The following is a 20582-nucleotide window of genomic DNA, read 5'->3' on the forward strand; positions in this document are numbered from 1 at the left end:
AGTGCCATTCAAGCTTAGTGTATGGAATTCCCCGACAACAGTGCCAAAAATGTGTGCGTATGTCGCATGTGTCAATGCAAGGAACTTGCCGATACACTGTGTGCGATCCACAAATGGCTCCAAGCACACAACAAGCTTAAACTAGCAAGCTCAAAGATGGCGTTGGTGTGTCACTCACCGCTCTACGCTTCCTGTCATGGAGGATTCCTCGCCGCGAATAAGAGGGAGACGCCGCTACGCCGCGCTCAACCGCCTCCTCTCGCCGTCGTGCCGTCGCAATGCTCGATCTCACTCTCTCTCTCTCTCTCTCTCTCTCTCACGCATACACACACACACAAGGAGATGATGAAGAAGAAGATGGAGATGGAGGAAGAACACTCTTCAATTGCACAAATGAGAGAATGAGTGAATTTTAGTTTTAGTTGACTTTTATATGAGCTCACACCATTCACACTTGGGCGCCGATGCTTAGCCAACTAATCCCTTGAATGTTCCAGTTAAAGTGCGCCTCTTATCGGCGATCACTCTTACCCTTTTCCTATTGGACCGACAAGCCCGGTACCTGACTCTACCAAGTAAATGATACAACGTCCGTCGTAGGTGATAGGGTGTCCATGAGTCGTGAGGGTGAACAGGCTTGCCTGAGAAAAAGAGAATCTTGCAAAGTCTCGGGAAGTTGAGGTTGCCACGCTCTGTAATTACAACTAACAAAAAGATTGCTTATGAGCAAGCTGCATTGGACACCCAATCGTGTGGATATGATGGAGCTTAACTTGAGTTTGATGGATTTTTCACCCATACAGGAAACTTGTACAAGATTTGAACAACAACACTATCTACTATCCCAATGTTTGTGTATAGAGAGAGACAAATTAGGCAGAGGCCATATGAATCTGATTCAATTCTTACAACGTTTATCATGTATTAAGTAGGGGTTACACATTGTGAAAAAGAAATGGGAGAGAGATGCTTTGAAGATACTCTCCGCTTTGGGAGTTCCAGTGGAACTGCAACTCGTGCATGAGGACTACATATATCGAGTTCCACCAGCAGTGCTACAACACGTGCTCTTTCGTTCTCTCACAGTTTCTGGAGGGGGTCAGCAGTGCCTTGGGGAGAGGGAAGGTTTCGTTGTTGAAGGGCGACAGGAGAAGGAGGAAAGACCAAGGGAGGAGGGCACATTTTTCTCTCTCGCGTGGAGAGGTTGTTCACCTCTTTCTCTCTCACGCGCAAGGCTGTTCGCCTCTCTCTCTCAATCCGTATGTGCAGCAATCGCAAGCAGGCTGAAAATGTGGGCAGGCATGATAGGAGGGAGGTGAGGCTACGTAGAGAAAGTGTGGAGCAGAGCGATGGAGGCAGGGTAGTGCGGCGACGTAGAGGGAGGAAGGTACGGAGGAGTTTCGTTAGGGAATGGCATGCGGGGAGCCGAATATTTGTCGTTAATAACTTTTTTAAAAGTGGAGCGTGTGTCGATGCGTAAAAACTAAACTCGGGATCCTGAGTTTAGTTTTTATGTCGAAATCTATTGTTTTAGGTTAAAAGCCCCCATAAGCGGACATGATCCTGTAATAAAACATACCACCCCCCCAACAAGTGTCCGCCTCTGTTTGAATTAGTGGACAAGGAAATCCGAGCTGGAGCATTCCTATTGGCAGGGAGGCTGGATCAAACCAGTCGTAGCTGTCCTGTAAATGACTCGGGTGTGCACTAAATCAATTATCCACCCTGTTTTGAATCGGGAAATGTGATCTGCTATTGCAAAACCTCCATCCTCCACCGAAAGCGAAACCGCTTAGCTTGCAAGGAAGAGGATGATCGGCTGCATCTCTTGCACATCTACCAGTTAGTGTCGTCAGAGTGTCGCTCCAGCAATTGTCCGCGCAATTTCAGTGTCCTTAAGTAGGGGCTTTTACCCTAAGTTTAAGTTTGTGAAAAAACACATATATTTCAAGAAAACGCACGCAGTTGTGATGGTTAAGGCCCCAGACTCTCAAGTTAATGGTGAGGGTTCAAATCTCAGTTGGAGAAGCATGGGCATTTCGAGATTAGGCCCCGCATGACCGGTAAAACCTAAATTGGAGATCCCGAGATTAGTTTTGAAAAATGTAAACTCAAGATCTCCAGTGTAGTTTCAACACATCGATGATCCAGGTTGATCTTTCACTTGGGACCATTGATCCCATGCTTGCGACCGAGTGGCACTTAAAAGGGAGTCTCTCTCTCTCTCTCTGTGTGGCCGAAGCACCTCATCGAGGTGGCTTAGTCTCTCTCTTTCTCTCTCTCTCTCTCTCTCAACACCTCACTGAGGTGGAGATGATGGACAAGACGGGAGAGCAGCGCCTCTTGCGCGCGAATTCTCTGATGTTAGTCAAGCGATGCTGCTGTAGACACTTGTCGTGGCCGATGTCCGCGAGGGTTGCAGACGGCTTGCAGTGACAAAGAGATGGAGATGACCAGATGCGCAGAGCTGTGTGCACAAGGCAGTGGCGAAAATCATGCGCATGGGAGGGGGCACGAGGCAGAAGGGCGAGAGAGGGCAGGAGACGAGAGGTCCATATTGCGAGCGAAAATTATCCGTTAATAGATTTTATTTACAGGCGACCCATTTAGCTGGTTTAGCTGGATTCTTTTTCTTAAAAGATTGGCTCTTTTCTATACTATTACTTACTTCTTTTTTTGAAAGATTGGTGCATTAAAGATCTCTTTAAATTCTCCTGTTGGGGCACGAGGCAGAAGGGCGAGAGAGGGCAGGAGACGAGAGGTCCATATTGCGAGCGAAAATTATCCGTTAATAGATTTTATTTACAGGCGACCCATTTAGCTGGTTTAGCTGGATTCTTTTTCTTAAAAGATTGGCTCTTTTCTATACTATTACTTACTTCTTTTTCTTGAAAAGATTGGTGCATTAAAGATCTCTTTGGACAAATTCTCACAACAGTTCTCACATCTTGACTTACCTCAACATCATAAGCTTATGTGAGGGAGGCAATGCATACCTAGCTAGGTACGATTGGGGGCAGGGGACCGCCGGCCCGGTGGGGGGACCAGTGGTCCCTTGCCCCCAATCGTACCTAGCTAGGTGTGCGGTGCCTCTCGAGCAGAAGCTCATGATGTTATGCATTGTATGAAAAACACTGAGAAAGACTTCGTTTTTCCTACATGAGAAAATTTCTAAATCTTCTTGTGACTCCATATCGATCTAAAATATATTTGACAATAGCAAACATAGAATGATAGCCAAAGCTCAGATAGGAAAGCTATTTTTTTTCTGATTTCTCATTCAATGTGGGCTATTTACATAGTATTACTTGTGATTCCGGGCGCCAGTATTAGGATTTGGCTCTATTTGAATACATGATCAACCTGATTTGTCCACCATTGTTTTAAGTCTTGGATCTCTGTTAAAGTTGGGGTGTGGCTTTCTCCATCCTGCATGTTAGAAATCTTAGAATTATTGTGAATTATAACGTAGACGCTTAGATCCTCAGCAAGCAAGAACTTAGTACTGAGAAAAAATAAACTTTACCTTTGGTTGTGCCACGATCTTTGCAATCAAGTAGTTTGAGCTTCGATCAAGCTCCACTTTAAGATTAATACATCGAAGTTTCTTTTGTGCAAGGGCTCTTACAATGCTGATGATGGCTGCATTTGCTTCTACATCTTTGAGTTCAATACTCAAACCTAGCTCGAAGTGAGGCCGTTGGACTAATTCTTTGGCTTGAGAGGAATGATAGAACTCACAGCTTGCATAAGATTTGCTAGTAGAATTCGCCGGCCATTCTTCTGTGGTAGCAATTATGTTTGGTGAACTAGAGTGATAGCTCCCCACCATAGGTCCAAGATCCCTAGTATTAATGCTCTTTTGCAATGAATGGTTCTGTTGTTGAAGATCATGGACAAAGCTTTGGACTTCTTTGAGATACTCAACTGTACGCTCGAGAATCGTTATCTTATCTCTCTGCAATTCCGTGTACGTCCAAGAAAATAGTTAAGATAACTCTTCATAATTCAAGTCTGGGTATATATACAGTACTAAGGGTTCTCTTTGCATTATGATGAAAAAATAAGTTTTATTACAAATTCCCTACTGTATTACTGAGGAGCTTACTTAGTCTGGCATAATGTATTATATGGAGCTTGAATATCATGCAGTGTGCCCTCTTGCTTTTAGGAGCATATTTGTTGCTCTAGCTGTATCATTGGCATCTTTAAGGTAGCATCATTGGTTATGATTGTTGCACAATTTAGCTTGCTCATAAGGTCAAATTCACAAGAAGTTTTTTGGACAATTCTCACAATAATTCCCACATTGTGACTTACCTCAACATCATGAGCTTCCGTGAGGGAGGCACCGCATACCTAGCTAGGTACGATTGGGGGGCAGGGGACCGCCGGCCCGGTGGGGGGGCCGGGGGTCCCCTGCCCCCAATCATACCTAGCTAGGTATGTGGTGCCTCTCGAGCAGAAGCTCATGATGTTCTGAATTGTATGAATAACATTGAAAAAGACTCCTCCATTTTCCTACATGAGAATATTTCTAAATCTTCTTGTGATTATAGCCTCTAAGCTGCAAGTTTGGTGTAGTTTAGAGGCTATTTGGGCTTTGTCGAAATCCCTATACTGAAAGCAAAATTCAGTATATCTCCTTTTTTGCATATAGCTGTCACAAGCCTTGAAATTAATAGCTCTTGCGAAAGCTGAGGATGATTAGCGGTCTATATTACGTGCTTGTTGGCAAAACAGGTATGCAACAAATGCGAGCCTTATATTAGCCTGTGATGCTTGCATTCGGCCTATGATAGTTGCGTTTCGAGCAGTACGGTGTGTGCCCGGGGGACCTTTGATGCTTGTCCACAAGCCAAAAGGCTGTGTGAGGAGGGATAAATCAAAACCAAAAGGCTGTGGACAAGCCTGAGGAGGGATAAATCAAAGCCTACTTAAGCTTTAATTTGGTAAGCTGCATGCAAAAAATGCAAGTTACCCTGCTTGTAATTTTTGCATATATATTGTGGCTTGATCAAAGGCTTACATAGCATGTGCATAAGCCTGGTATAGCTGATCAATTATGTGAGCCAGTCAATTACCTTGGTAATGTTCGGGACGAGAGAGCGGAGACGGGAAATGCAGTCCACTAGTTTGCGTCTGCGATTTCGCTCTGCAAACATGTGCTGCTTGTTGGCAGCTGCTGCTTCATTAGTCTGCTCAATACATGCTGCTGCATGTTCACTCCGGGTAAAATCCACTTTCCCTGCAGTTAAGGGGTATTGTATTAATGATGCAGTTCCTTCTAATCCTCTCCTCCTCAACACAAAATTAGCAGCTCTCGCAGCAGACTGTTGCTCATTCATCATCTTTTGAATCCGGGGCAAGTGAAAACACAATATTTGCTTCACACTGTATCTGTTTGCATTGATATTTGATCTCATCTTCATTCTAGACTGTACCGTTGACTTCCATGGCTGGAAATTAGGCCCCAATATTATTAATCTACTCTGAGACAGATCCGGTCTAGGGATGTCACCAGCGTGATGAGCCGGCCCAGCTGGCTTGACAATACTTGTTGATCCCTGCATTTGCATTATCAAGTTTCTCTTGCTTTCACTTTTATCAGCTCCAATTGCTCCAGCATCCAAAACTATATTTTGAACAATATTAATTGGTACTGCTTGCTTGCCTTCAAATCTACTGCCGACATCATAGTCTGTAACAATTGCACCCGCGGAACTTATCTTCTCTTTAGATGGGATTGTTGATATTAACTCTCTTGCATCCTTAACCTGTTCAGTTACATTACTGACATTCTGCTGAATTACATTATCAATATTCTGGTGTGCCCTTGGAAAAGGTTGGCTTCCAGATGATTCAGAAACAAGCTGGTGACATAATATGTGAGTTTGATCTCTAAAGGGCTCTTGCGGCTTCCATTCTGTCTGAAAAGGCATTAAGGGAGGCCAAGAAGTCTCAGCATCCACATTTCTTGATGATGAGAAGTAGCTGAAGGTTGGGCTGTCAAATGGGAGTTGTTGATTGTGATCAAGAGGAGACGGTGCCGCTGGGTCATGCAGTACATTAGAAACTTCCTGACTCATACTTGGCATAATAGAGACAGAGCTACCATATATTAATGTGTTTGAGCTCATGTCTGTTTGATTGAGAATATCAAGCTGATCAAAGCTAGTTACCATATTCCCTGGTGCAGCCTGTAGAGTGCTGGTAGGACTCATATGCATATCTTCATTGCTACCAAGAAAAGGCTGAGCATGAGGGCTAGGACTCATTGCAGTCATATAAGCAGTGGTCATTTGCTGATCCAAAGAAGGTGATGAGGAGCTTGGCGAGGAAGTTGAGCGATAGCTGGAGCTTGAAAGGCTTGGTTCTCTGGCAGTAGCTCTACTTCTATACATAACTTGCATTGGGTTTGATGCATAATTACCTGCTGCTGTATTCTGCTTCAGCTCTGTCTCTCCAAAATACTGCATCGGCGCCCCTCGGCCACCGACCTGGTTACCAATCATATTTGCGAGCTCCAATAAGAGGGATAGCATACCATCACTGATCTCTGGAACCTATTGAGGAGTTGAAAAGGTGGTTAGTTACCTAAAGTTTCAATTTTGTGTCTAATTTTAGGATATACCATTAGACAGTCATCAAGATTGAAGCAAAGTTTATGTCGCTAGCATGTCAGTTTCCTTGTGTTGTCGTGAACGACTCTCCAATGATGCATCTTTCATGATGTGGCAATAACCGTGTATACATAAAAGTATAACTAGAGCTTCCTCACCTCACAAGACATCCTAAAGAGCAAGAATAAATGTTAATTTAGCCACTTTTGAATCTTAAAATCATGCATTTACCAGTTCTCTGGTGCCTATCTCCAAGACTCCAGCATTCTTTTGCAGCATCGGTATACAAACTATGGTCTGCTCACACAACAGGAGATGGAAGTCCCTTTAGGAGTCATGAAGACAATAATGCTAAGGGGCGTACTGGGCGCCCGCCAGTACTCACACTACCATATACTGTAGGTGCAACAACACTTACAGCTAGAAGCTCACCTGGAATCCATGAGTTTGCAAGGCAAGTGGGGCGTACTGGGCGCCCGCCAGTACTCACACTACCATATACTATAGGTGCAACAACACTTACTAGAAGCTCACCTGGAATCCATGATTTTGCAAGGCAAGTGGAGCTGGTTGATGATTGAAGCGACTTAGAGCATTTATTTGTTGCAAGAGCTCATTTCCAGAAGCCCATTGGTAGTGCCTGCTTGTTGTTGCTCTTCCAGCAATCCTGCATAATTATGCACTATCAAAACATAACTTACTTCTAAGAGAGACTACTTATCAACAAGCCAAGCTACATGGAAGTGCTTGAGCACTACACAACATAAATTCACAAGAAGTTTTGAACAGATTCTTCCCACATTATGACTTAACTCAACATCATGAGCTTCTGCTCGGGAGGCACGGCATACCTAGCTAGGTACGATTGGGGGGCCAGCAGTCCCCTGCCCCCAATCGTACCTAGCTAGGTATGCCGTGCCTCCCGGGCAGAAGCTTCTGATGTTATGCATTATATGAAAAACACTGAAAAAGGCTCCCTTTTCCTACTTGAGAAAATTTCTGAATCTTCTTGTGTATCAGTTGTTGCCCACATTGCAATATAAACTAGATGCATATGTAATTAAGACAACAGGCACAACTAAATTGCCTGACTCTTAGAGATGTTACTAATTCATTGAGTGGTTTTCAGAGCTAATTGCAAGGCCCCACCACGCACTTTCTTGTCGTGGGATTGCTTAACTGTGCAAGCTTCAGAGAGCTTCAGAGATTGCTTAACTGTGCAAGCTGCAAAGTGGAGGCAAGTTGATATTGAGTTAATCCTAGGGACTCCTAATAAGGACACGGCCTTCCTCGCCATCATCAATAGAGTTAATCCTAGGGACTCCTAATAAGGACACTGCCTTCCTCGCCATCATCAAAGTGGAGGCAAGTTGATATTGAGTTAATCCTAGGGACTCCTCGCCATCATCAAATGTACAACAAGCACTGCCACTACTAGAATACTACATTCTATTTAAATAGTGCCCTCGCTGTTTTGTTTTGTGAAAAGTTGCTAATGCTCATCCACAGCAACAGCATTTTCCTTTGCTGTAAGTCTGCAAGAATAATTAAGACAGAGATGTATTGTACCCTAATCCCGGAGGTAGCAAGTGGCACTGTTGGTAAAACCTCTGCAAGACAAGCCCCGTTTCATAACCTTCGCTGATCATCATCTGCTGATAACGATGTTCCGATGTGGTGCCAGCAAGTAATTTGTTGACATCTCCTCTACTCCATGCAAGCCTGCAGACAGCCGGCACGGGCATTAATGGCTTCAATAGCAGTAATGCAAGCGGTTGTAACTTCCCATCAACATCCACATTAAACACGGACTTGTTTAACAGCAAGCATTAATCATGAGCTGCTAGTTAGAGCTTAATTTGAGCCAAATTACTCTTTTCATATCGTTAATTATGACTCGTTTAATTCGTGCTGACATGCTGTAATTTGGATTGAAGGGTGGACTAGTACCCTTGAAGTGGATCAGCGTGCACTTCGACTTTCCAAAATGTGTAATAGGTCCATCCAATCTGTTGGAGGAGCTGCTGAGCTTCTAGCTGCTCATGAGCAGAGAATGGGAATTCAAAGCTAACAGGGCGCTCGCCCTGATTATCACCAATTAATGCAGGGGAATATTCAAGCTGCTGAATTAAGGGATCCATATATATAATTATACGCAAGCGGAGGTGATGCAGCTATTGAAAAATCGCTCTACAGAAAGGATAAAAAAGAGAGAATGGGTTCTCGAAAGTTTGCAGGGATGGGAAGAGGAATATAAGTGATGGGTGGTTTTGCAGGCGATCAGATGCGGCTACATTAAGGTGAATAGGTCGATGAGGTGAGGTTGGAGGGGTTGTGTCGACTAACTGGGTGTTGTGTGTGGATGGAGAGAGAGAGAGAGAGAGAGAGAGAGAGAGAGAGAGCAGAAAAGAGGCTTCTTATATATAGTGTAGGCGTGGAGCTGATATATGGAGAAGTAGAAGACGAAGAACATGAGCAAGAGGATGCCATTGAAAGAGGCGGGGAAGATCGCTGCGCTAAGCCGCCGGGACCTTTACTCAAACAGCCTCACGCGCTGCTCTGCCCGACTCAGGTTATACTCTCGCGTCATTGCTTTTCCCTTTCCTTCCGCTTACTCACACCTGATGTCAGCCCAAACCCCTCTTTTGGTTGGGTCTTTTAATTTATTCGGTCTTCCTTTAAAAAACCTCACAAAAACGTTTTACAAAGTCAGCCTTTGAGACATGCAACAAGACCTCCACTGTCAAGGACTCAAGGCTCCCTTAACAAAATTATGAAATTATGGGTGAATATATATTTTAGAAAAAGCAAAAAATTGCACTTTCACGAGATGAACCTCATTCCAGAGAGGGCATAATACATTTGAGTGAATAACAATCTAGTAGCCAATATTATGGACATATCCTCCTCCTCCTCCTCTCCTCTATAAGTTGTTTCCTTGCATATTACCTCAATGACCTCCATCCAATACATAAAATAGATACCGAATCCTTTTAACTCTGGTCTGCCCAAACTCTTGCAAACAATTGGACATGGACATCAAAAAATTTGTTAATATGCTTTTCCTGGTAAATTTCTAGTTCTACTAGCACAGACTTGGCCACGCCCACAACTTTACTTTCCCAATCATATACAAAACTAGTATGGCTGGCTGCTCTTTCTCTTTCTCTCTCCCTCTTTATCGTGTGAACAGGGGCTTCTTTCAGTTTTGTAGTTTAGCCTTCATGTTGCAGATTTCGACACGTGTAAAGGGCTCCCTCTTCTGCCATATTATGTTCGTGTAGAAGCATCCACATACTACACGAGATCTTCAGTGTACCTTTTTTCTTCAACTTTGACATATCTTTCCAAATGGCTAAGTCACACGAGGGTCTAGCTACGTAGGCAGCTCTTCGACTCAGATTCAAGAAACCTACATTAGTATACCATAGAGCCAATCGCTGATGACTGATTGTTTATTGGCAAAACATTATTACACCTTTTAATCGAAATTCCATAAATATTCAATTGAAATAAATCCCAAAGAGTGGTAGGGAAGCCAATAAAATTCCGTAACATAATATGTTGCAAAGTCACTTGAGAACTTTTGAACCACTTGCAAAGTGGTTCAAAAAGTGTAAATCTTGTTTATTATCCTTGCAAAAAATACATAAATGAAAAATATCTTCCTCTACAGAGTTGCACCGCTCGCATATCCCGTTATCTTGAACTAGCGAGCTCTACACACACAGTGTGATCTATATAGGTTAAGCTCTACATACACACCTGATCTATATGTAAGACCTATATATCGCGTGTGTGTAGACTATTTATAAAATCCCTTAGCTATAAAATTTTCACCAAAACAGGACCCTTTCCCTATTCAATATGCAAATTTTTTTCAAGATCATTTTTTCAACACCTTTCTGTATGTTAGCATGTGAGAAAATATAGAATAAAATAATCGCTATTGTTGAACCCATGTGATATGTATTTCTTATTATAGTGACCCCACAAGGTGCTATAGATGACGATGGCGCCTCTCTTATGAACTCTCTCAGAGGAGATTTCTCTCTAAGAGCTCTCCAAAGCATATGAGCATTACATAGAACTATCCACCATAGTTACCCGGAACAAGAACGGGAGGATCGGAAACGAGATGTGAATGGGAAGGGGGGGGGAGGGGAGGGGGGGAATGGTCGAGGCTTGAATTACCTCCATTAAGCTTAGTCCCAAATCAACTCCTAAACAACCCCAAACCTGCCCTCCCCCAAATAGCCCCAAATCTTCCCCCAAATGTCTACTTTTGCCCGTCCCCCCCCGTTCCGGAACACAATTCCGTTCTCGACTCCGTTTTGAGAACATGACTCGATCGTCCGAAACATCGTTTTAGAACGTGTGGGCTACGTTCCGCCCATTCCCTATTACACTGCTATCCACCCAACCATAGGAATTCCATGCTTATATAATTTATCCAACCCATTCACACTTGGATAGACATGACCCAAGCCTACAGTGTGCCGAGCTACACACCTTTGTAGCCATCTAGGCTTCCTCAAGTCCCTTTTGGACTCCAGCCACGTGATCTACATACACAGTATGATCTAGGCACCTATCCGTGCATGCCATATATGCCCGGGGCATCCACTAGAAAATATATAAGATAGCGCGTGCGAACAAAATAAGAGATTTATAATTAGGTACATTTACAAAAAAAGTACTTACATAAAGCGTTTTTTAATTGAGAAAGTGAAATTTTTTATACATGAGGCTAATTTTTTAATGGTTTTTTAACAAAAATGCATAGGTAAGAGATACATATAATACTTGAAAATATAAAGCTAAAGAATTATTTAAATACCACTTGTTTACACGTGTTATATATGTAATGTTTACATAGTGGACTCCCGAAACATATATGCTCCAAGATCCCGATGCTATAGATGATGTGACATTGACTCCATCTGAAGCAAAGTTTACATCTTTGTAAACAACCTTGGACCCCTAAAAGGAAAGAACCATAAGGTAAAACACTCTCCTAAACTAAGCTCAACTTTGAAGTCCTGTATCCTCTTCAATTGAGTTCTATCATTCAAAACTCCTTGTTACCTTGAGAGTTTATTGTTGTAAACTCCTCACATCTTTATGTTTCCCTAACCTCTTTTTTTCTTAAAGACACACAATTTCCTTTCGCATCAGACCAAGCACCCATACTACATGGTTTGACAATATGATCTCCCCTCTTTGGTAATTTTTTTCTACCTTCATTTGAAGATCTTTTTGTTTCCCCAAAAAAAGATCCTTCTATTAGTTAATGAAACTACCCATAGGGTTACAACCACCTCTACAAAAGAGGGCTACAACAATCATGAGGGGGAGACTCTCCCAATGAAAAAACAATATATGTACAATGAGGCTAAATGAAGAGATGGGAGGAGGGAAGAGCCACATAGGTGGATGGTAGTGCCATCTGAGCACACCTTGGACCATGGTGAAAAAAGGCCCAGGGCGTCAGAGTCTAAGGAAAGACTCTCTACGCTCCCACATGCGGTCAAAGTTGCCCTAGAGTCTCTCGAATTGTCCTCTGAGAGTATGGATCAGCTCTAGCCAAAGATCCCAAACAGTCTCTGCTGGTGGTATTTGGCGAGCCTTGAAGATGCGAAAGCAGCGGGCCCGCCGAATGAACCAGAGTGTTAGGCCGCAGATGAGCTCCCAACACTCCTCTCTCTCACTGCACCACTCTTGTGGAGTAAGCTCTATAGGAGGCTGGAGTGTAGGTCGACCCCCCTACATCACTATCTGTCACCAACGTGTGACTACTATCTATCCTTTTTGTTGATTTCTTTCTTATTATCTATTTACTTTCACTTTTTGGAAACACCCCTCGGGAAATCTAACTGCCCTGCATTGCATAGCTAGTGTGGAACTGTCCAGAGGGAGTCCACGCCTGAAGGCAAGAGAGCACTAAGGTTGGACAAGGACTATGGTTAGCCAAGTGGGGTCATTGACTAGCCAAAGTGGAATCCTTTGCTACAGAGGCTACATTTCAGTTCTGGATGTGGCCGCAGTGTACAAAGAGGGTCGGATGACCTAGAAAGATACAATGGCAACATCTCCTAAAATTTAGGGAACTGCTATTTTGGGACCTGAAAATGTGTTGACGTCATTACCTCCGGAATGACAAGGGGAACATTTTCTTACTCTGCCGTGAAGTCAACTGGGCAACCGGTTGGGATATTTTTAGGCGGCAACCCCGAAACGGGAAAATCCTTGTAAATGTGCCAAGTGGCACATTCTGGTGCACTTGCCTCATGCAACAAGAAGTGGCGCTGAATTTGAAGAGGGGAGAGCCTCATTTTCAATTTTGTCACAGGTTAAGAGCTATGGAGTGCTTGCTTTCCCTCTTATGCACAGTGCGGTGCCAGGAGTGATGCCCTGCACGCTACGCACTACCCTCTCTCTCCCCTTTGGCAGTATGTTATGCCCCTCTAGTGGGCTCTTCATTTGACCAATGTACAGTTGTGTGCGTTCATGCGCGATTGCCGAGGCAAGAGCCTCTTGCACAGGTACTGGATTAGCTAGCGGCTAATCCCCCCGCAAGTACAGGTGAATTCGGAGAGGTTTCACGCCAGAAATCTCGTCCGATTCAAAGGGCAAGTAGCCCTACAGGTACGGGAGCTTGAGGACTTGCTACGGATGCGACCGGCACACGAAACGGAGCCCGAAACAGTGAATTACAGCCTGCTGTGTATTTTTGCAGGTTTAGGGTTTTGTCCCTAAACGGACCCTAATACCCCTAGGAGGTTCGGGGACGCAAGGGGACCGCTGTACAGGTGATTTGGCGCAATTTCAGGGCTGAAAACAGAGAATTCAACGTGCTGCAGATTTTTGCCAGGTTTTGCAAAGTGCCCATATGCGTCGGGAAAGTCAGTCAATGCGTGGGAATACCGACTGTGAAGGGTTCTAGTACAGTTATGCTGCCGAAATCGGACTGGAACAGTGGAAATTCAGCCGAGTTTGTGCGGGGCAGCTTGTAGGGAACCACAAGGTTTATTCCCTCTTTTGAACAATAAAGAAATACCGAAAGGGACGCCTAAGTTAGGGGCCAATCTGGTGTCGGTCTACTCATACAGGTGCACTCTAGCAGCCTCTATCCCTCTCCCCTTTGTTGTGTCTTGAAAGTACAGGTAAAATAGACGACTAATAATGGGTGAAAGCTAAATCAAGGTTTGAAGTAAACTCTACCGCCCTTTTTGGATTGAACAGGCCGGTTTCATGGTTCCACCGACGGGATTAAATCACTTTTTCCCATAGAAGTGAGTTTTGGGCTTGAAGACACAGGGAATTGCAATTATGGCTGAGAGACCAGATGATGTGACTGAAGAGGTTTCCTCTTCACAGGGTCAACAGACACATGAAGTGGGTGAGTCCTCAAGACCACCACAGACAGATGATGATATATTCAGGACCAAGTTGGCTACTGCTGTGGCTATGTTCACACAAGTAATGCAGAACCCGAGGTTTTTAGCCTTTCTGCAACCTCCTGTTCCGTCTTAGCAAGTTGGGTCACTGGATCATATTCAAAAGCCTGTTAAGGCTCGAGCACAGGTGATTCATACCCCACAGTCAATGGAAACACCTGTACACTTGACGGAGAACATGCAGTCTTCACAACCTATGCCTAAGGTGCAAGTACATGTGGCTGAGATGCCAGTCTTTCAAGCTGCACCAGTTCAGCCCGCCACCTTTCAGCAGCCTATAGCTGGTTCTAATGGGCAGGGAAGCAACCTACAGGCTATGCAACAGGTCTTCCCACCACCTTCAGTACACCCTGGCTATTTTGGAGGTGGATCCGTATTCCAGAGCATGGCTGATGATCATGCACCTGGAAATCAGTTTTACACGCCAGGAACAGTGTTTGGGGGTGCTCAAACGATGATGCCTAACCCCATGTACAGTGTCATGGGTATGCAACCAGGATTTCAAAGCACTCAGGGCCAATTTGGGATGCCACAAGCAAATTTTGGTATGGCTGGAATTACAAATCAGCAGCCAAATATGGCATTTCCAAGTCAAGTTAATAGCGGCCAAGGAACACAGATGAACCCTAATAGTGTTCCCATGTTTCAGTCACTTCCATATGACAACTTAACGCCGCTGGAGAGGCCAACTCCGTACAAAGAAGGTGGCAAAGGTGTGTCATTCACGACCTTTACAGGGTTTGATGACAGGAAGAAGGCTCTCTCATTCCTCCAGCAGTTTGACAAGGCCTACGCAGGGGGAAACTTTACAGAGGCTTCAAAGGTCCGCAAGGCAGCCACTTTCTTGACAGGGAATGCGGGACAATGGTGGACAAGTTTATTGCTTCAAGGGAAAGCTCCGTCCACATGGATTTACTTTAAGCAGATTTTTGCAGCAGCATGGTTATCTAATGACTTTGAAGCAGATGTCATGACAGAATGGCACCAGCTAAATGCTGCTACTTGCAGAAATCTGGATGATTACAATCGGAAGTTTTGGAAATCTCTACTTCCAGTAACTTCCTATAGGTTTGTGCCATTGACAGAACAGATTGAAAAATACTGTTGTGGCCTACCCAAAGGATTGAGAAAATACTGCACAAAGACAAAAGTCACTACCCTGGCGCAGCTCATCGAGGTAGCAAACACTGGCAATGGTTTGCTCAAGGGAGAAGATTGTGAATTTAACACTGGCGTCAAGGCAGGATCAAGCAAGAAAAATTCAGCCAAGAAGCACATTCCCAATGAGGCTCCTAAAGGGACTCAGGAGTCGGCCAACGCAGGGAAAGACAAAGCTACAGCTGAATCAGAAAAAGGACCAGCAAAGAAATGGAAAAGACGTTTTCCTCGCAAGTCAGAAGAGCAAAAGAAGGTCCTGAGGACAAAGAACAAATGCTTTATATGTGAGCAGCCTGGCCACATTGCTTACAACTGTCCTACAAAGAAAAGGCCAACTGATTCTGAAGACAAGGAAGACAAGAAAGGAAAGAAGCCCATGGCTGGTCTCGTGCCAGATATGGTGGGCGACAAGCCAAATTCAGATGCAAGTGAGCTTTGCAGATCATGGGGAAAGGTCAGGGATCAAACAGTGCTTATCTTCTTTGATCCAGGTGCCAAAGCCAACTTCATTTCCCCAGAATTGGCTTCAAAGTTGGGAATCAGAGCTGAAGAGATGGGGTATACAGCAGAGGCAGGTTTGGCATGTCCTGGCCATACAGAGGCTGTGACGCCCATCATTGGAAAGTTGCGTCTACATATCCAGTCCTATGTAGATGCTGAAGAATTTTACATCATGCCACTGGACGGATGTGATGTGTTGTTAGGTATTCCTTGGTTGTTTCGTGTACAGGGAATCTTGGATGCCTACAACAAAAAGATCACTGTATAGAGCAGGGGAAAGACTCACATTATGGATGTAAAGCTTAAAGGGGAGTCTATTCCTACTGTATCAGCTTCTGCTATTACTTCTGTAATGAAAAAGAATCTTTCTGCGTACTTGGTTTTTGCACGTGAAGTGTCAGATTGTGATGAATCAAATTTATCTGTGCTAGATAAAGAAAGGTCAATGTTTTTACAACAATATAGTGACTGTTTTTCCGATTCATTACCGTCTCAATTACCGCCAGAGAGACCCGAGGACCATGCGATAGATTTGGTGCCAGACAGTAGCCCACCAAATAAGCCTCCGTACAGGGTTAGTGCAGCTCAGCAGAAAGAGATAATGGGCCAAGTACAGGAGTTGTTAGAAAAGGGGCTGATTCAGCCCAATTCATCTCCATTCTGTTCCCCAGTGTTGTTGGTGCAGAAAAAGGATGGCTCATGGCGTATGTGCATCGACTACCGTGCACTGAACAAGAATACCATCAAGAATAGGTTCCCTATACCTAGAATTGATGATATTATGGACAAATTAGAAGGAGCAGCTATGTTTAGCAGGATAGATGTAAAGAGTGGGTACCATCAGATCCGCATTAGATCAGAGGATGTGCACAAGACTGCTTTTAGAACGATGTTTGGCCTTTATGAATTTTTAGTGATGCCCTTTGGTCTCACAAATGCTCCTGCTACGTTCAATAGGATGATGGACAGAATTTTCCGTCCACACCAGCAGTTTGTTGGTACATTCTTTGATGACATGATAGTCTACTCAAGGAATGAAGAGGAGCATAGGCATATCACTTGGCCATTGTGTTCAAAGAGCTACGCAGTCATAGGTTGCTCATCAATGCAAAGAAAATTGAGTTTTTTCTGGAAGAGATTCACTTTCTGGGACACATTGTCTCAAATGATGGTGTCAGAATGGATCCTGCAAAAGTTGAAGCGATCAAGTCATGGCCAAATTTGAGGACGGTGCATGATATCCGAAGCCTTTTGGGACTATGCTCCTATTACAGAAGGTTTATCCGAAATTTTGCTGAGATTGCTTCACCTTTACATGCTCTTCAAAAGAAGGCAGTCACCTTTAGATGGACACAGAAAGAGATTTCAGCTTTTAATCTCTTAAAGGAAAAGATGACTTCAGATCCAGTCATTGTGTTGCCAGATCTTAGGAAGTCATTTGTGGTCCAATGTGACGCCTGTGGTAGTAGCATTGGTGCAGTGCTAATGCAAGATGGCAGGGTAGTAGCCTATGAGAGCAGAATTTTGCAAGGGCCAGAGATGACCATGCAGGTCTATGAGAAAGAGTTACTGGCTGTGATTCATGCGCTCTTAAGTTGGAAACACTACCTGCTAGGTGTAGACTTTGTTGTCCAAACGGACCATCAGACCTTGCGATACTTCTTGACACAGACAAAGTTATCTGAGAAGCATATGCGATGGGCAAATATCTTGTCCATGTTCCATTTTCAGATTGTGCATTTGGAAGGCAAGAAGAACGTTGTGGCTGATGCCTTGTCAAGGAAGCCACAAATTTCAGCTGTGTCGATTCCTTATCATCATGAACTTGATGATATGAGAGAACAGTATGAAAATGATGAAGATTTTGCAAGGGTCTTCGAGCAGCTAATGCAAGGACAACGTCATGAACACTATCTTCTTAAAGACGGGTTCATGATGATGCATGGCAGATTGTGTGTCACAAATCCATTGCGACGCAAAGTTATGGAAGAGAGTCATGTCCCACCATATGCAAGGCATCGTGGTATCGATGCTACAGTTAAAGCAGTTGAGACATTCTTCTATTGGCCTACATTGAGAAGGGATGTGGATGCCTTTGTGCGAGCATGCCTAATATGCCAAAAGGTCAAGTTTGACAGGCAAAAGGCACCAGGGTTATTGCAACCACTACCTATTCCAGATAAACCATGGGAAAGTATTGCTATGGATTTTATCTTTGATCTTCCGAGAACGCAGACAGGAAACGATGATATTTGGACCATTATTTGCAGATTCAGCAAACAGGCTCATTTTATTCCTGTCAGGAAGAAGATAAAGCCAGATCAGATGGCACGCTTGTTTATGAGCAATATTTTCAAGTATCATGGCATGCCATAGTCGATTGTTAGCGACCGTGATCCACGCATGACAAGTTTGTTCTGGAGAGGTTTGTTTGAGAATATGGGCACCACGCTCAAATTCTCTTCGTCATTTCATCCTCAAACAGATGGGCAGTCAGAAGAGGCAAATTCTACTGTCCTAGATCTGCTGAAGTGCTATGTGTCAGAGCATAAAGGAAAGTGGGAGCAGTATTTGCCATTGGTGGAGTATGCATACAATAATACAGTGCATTCATCAACTGGCAAGGCACCCTTTGAGATAGTTGAAGGTGGCAAGAAAGTTCCTCCCATACTGCATACAAAGGACAAGATATTTGAAGCAGATAAGTATGTTCAGGACATGGATGAAATGTACAAGAAGGTCAAAATGGCCTTAGAAAGGACTCAGGCAAAGCAAAAGAAAGCAGCTGATCGTCACCGTCGTGAAGTGGTATATTCACTTGGTGATTGGGTGCTTTTACGCTTTGAAAAGGCAAGGTTAAAGAAGATGAAGGGCAAGGAAAGACTGTTTCCAAAGCTCAGCATGCATTACTATGGGCCTTTTCAAGTGTGCGACATAATCAGTGATGTCGCATATAGGCTGAAATTGCCTGACAGTTGGAAGATTCACAATGCATTTCATGTGAGTCTTCTCAGACCCTATGTGGGTGATGTGCCAGAAGATATGCCAGCTGAAGATCAGCCGGAAGTCGAGGAACTTGACGAGATCTTGGTCCCTGAACAGATTTTGGCACACAAAGAAAGGAAAGTGAAAGGCAAGGTTGCTAGGCGTTACTTGGTAAAGTTCAGAAACTATCCACCAATGGATGCTAAGTGGATGGAAGAAGGTGAACTTGCAGAGTCACCAACTGTGTTATCACTTTACCTTGAAGCCTTCGATTTGCAACCTACCTTGACCCCTTGAGTTTCAAAGCTAAATGGATTGTCAGTGTCACAATGGCTTCTGAAACAAATGATGTACATGGTATTTAAAGTGAGCACAAATGAAATACCTGTTACATGAATGTTAGAGCTGTACAGATTATCAGTTTGGCAATTGCTCTTATGGAATGTCCAAAAGTTTGGTTAGTGCTATAGAAGTGAGTATTTCTTGTCAGATTGTCAAGGATACAATAGTTGCTTCTATTGAAGAGTACATGTGTAACTGTATTCTTAAACTGTCGGTTTGGGTATGCTCGAAAGTGTTACGGGATCCAACGTGTACTATAAGACAGTGGCAAAATGTGCAGCTACCATTTTGTCATTGGAAAGTTAGTGACTCAAAGCAATGGCAGAGTGTGCAGCTACCACTATGTCATTGGGACAGGGTTCACACGCAGGCAATACATGAGTCGACGAGGTGTTGAGTACACCAGGGTTGACAATGAGCATGTATGTGTCGTATATGTGTCGACAGGTGTTGAATACATCAGTGTTGACAGTACGCATGTACGACATAGATGCAAATGAGGACGTTTGAGATTTCAAGAGGGGGGTATGTCACCAGCGTGTGACTACTATCTATCCTTTTTGTTGATTTCTTTCTTATTATCTATTTACTTTCACTTTTTGGAAACACCCCTTGGGAAATCTAACTGCCCTGCATTGCATAGCTAGTGTGGAACTGTCCAGAGGGAGTCCAGGCCTGAGGGCAAGAGAGCACTAAGGTTGGACAAGGACTATGGTTAGCCAAGTGGGGTCATTGACTATCCAAAGTGGAATCCTTTGCTACAAAGGCTACATTTCAGTTCTGGATGTGGCCGCAGTGTACAAAGAGGGTCGGATGACCTAGAAAGATACAATGGCAACATCTCCTAAAATTTAGGGAACTGCTATTTTGGGACCTGAAAATGTGTTGACGTCATTACCTCCGGAATGACAAGGGGAACATTTTCTTACTCTGCCGTGAAGTCAACTGGGCAACCGGTTGGGATATTTTTAGGCGGCAACCCCGAAACGGGAAAATCCTTGTAAATGTGCCAAGTGGCACATTCTGGTGCACTTGCCTCATGCAACAAGAAGTGGCGCTGAATTTGAAGAGGGGAGAGCCTCATTTTCAGTTTTGTCACAGGTTAAGAGCTATGGAGTGCTTGCTTTCCCTCTTATGCACAGTGCGGTGCCAAGAGTGATGCCCTGCACGCTACGCACTGCCCTCTCTCTCCCCTTTGGCAGTATGTTATGCCCCTCTTGTGGGCTCTTCATTTGACCAATGTACAGTTGTGTGGGTTCATGCGCGATTGCCGAGGCAAGAGCCTCTTGCACAGGTACTGGATTAGCTAGCAGCTAATCCCCCCGCAGGTACAGGTAAATTCGGAGAGGTTTCACGCCAGAAATCTCGTCCGATTCAAAGGGCAAGTAGCCCTACTCGAGGACTTGCTACGGATGCGACCGGCACGCAAAACGGAGCCCGAAACAGTGAATTACAACCTGCTGTGTATTTTTGCAGGTTTAGGGTTTTGGCCCTAAACGGACCCTAATACCCC

At 44.1% G+C, this 20582-nt stretch overlaps 1 protein-coding gene across 5 annotated transcripts in view; it reads right to left on the bottom strand.

Moving 5' to 3' along the window:
* Positions 1 to 3247: 3247 nt before the first annotated feature.
* The window catches only part of LOC147423814 (uncharacterized), a 29861-nt gene continuing 12526 nt past the window's right edge, over positions 3248 to 20582 (bottom strand). For 2 of the 5 annotated variants that reach the window (XM_086501835.1, XM_086501834.1), the window contains exons 3-8: positions 8193 to 8345; positions 7158 to 7290; positions 6855 to 6920; positions 5085 to 6566; positions 3527 to 3958; positions 3248 to 3429 (exon numbers count right to left, since the gene is read on the bottom strand). In XM_086501835.1, the coding sequence (XP_086357961.1) occupies positions 3343 to 3429; positions 3527 to 3958; positions 5085 to 6566; positions 6855 to 6920; positions 7158 to 7290; positions 8193 to 8345 (2353 nt within the window). In that variant the 3' untranslated portion in view covers positions 3248 to 3342. Of the gene's footprint in view, positions 3430 to 3526; positions 3959 to 5084; positions 6567 to 6854; positions 6921 to 7157; positions 7291 to 8192; positions 8346 to 8573; positions 8953 to 20582 lie in introns of those variants that run through there. The other 3 variants (XM_086501832.1, XM_086501833.1, XM_086501836.1) reach the window with 3 other exon arrangements.

The sequence above is a fragment of the Adiantum capillus-veneris genome, chromosome 26 (assembly GCF_014529385.1).
Source record: "Adiantum capillus-veneris isolate H3 chromosome 26, ASM1452938v2, whole genome shotgun sequence".
Lineage (NCBI taxonomy): Eukaryota > Viridiplantae > Streptophyta > Polypodiopsida > Polypodiales > Pteridaceae > Adiantum > Adiantum capillus-veneris.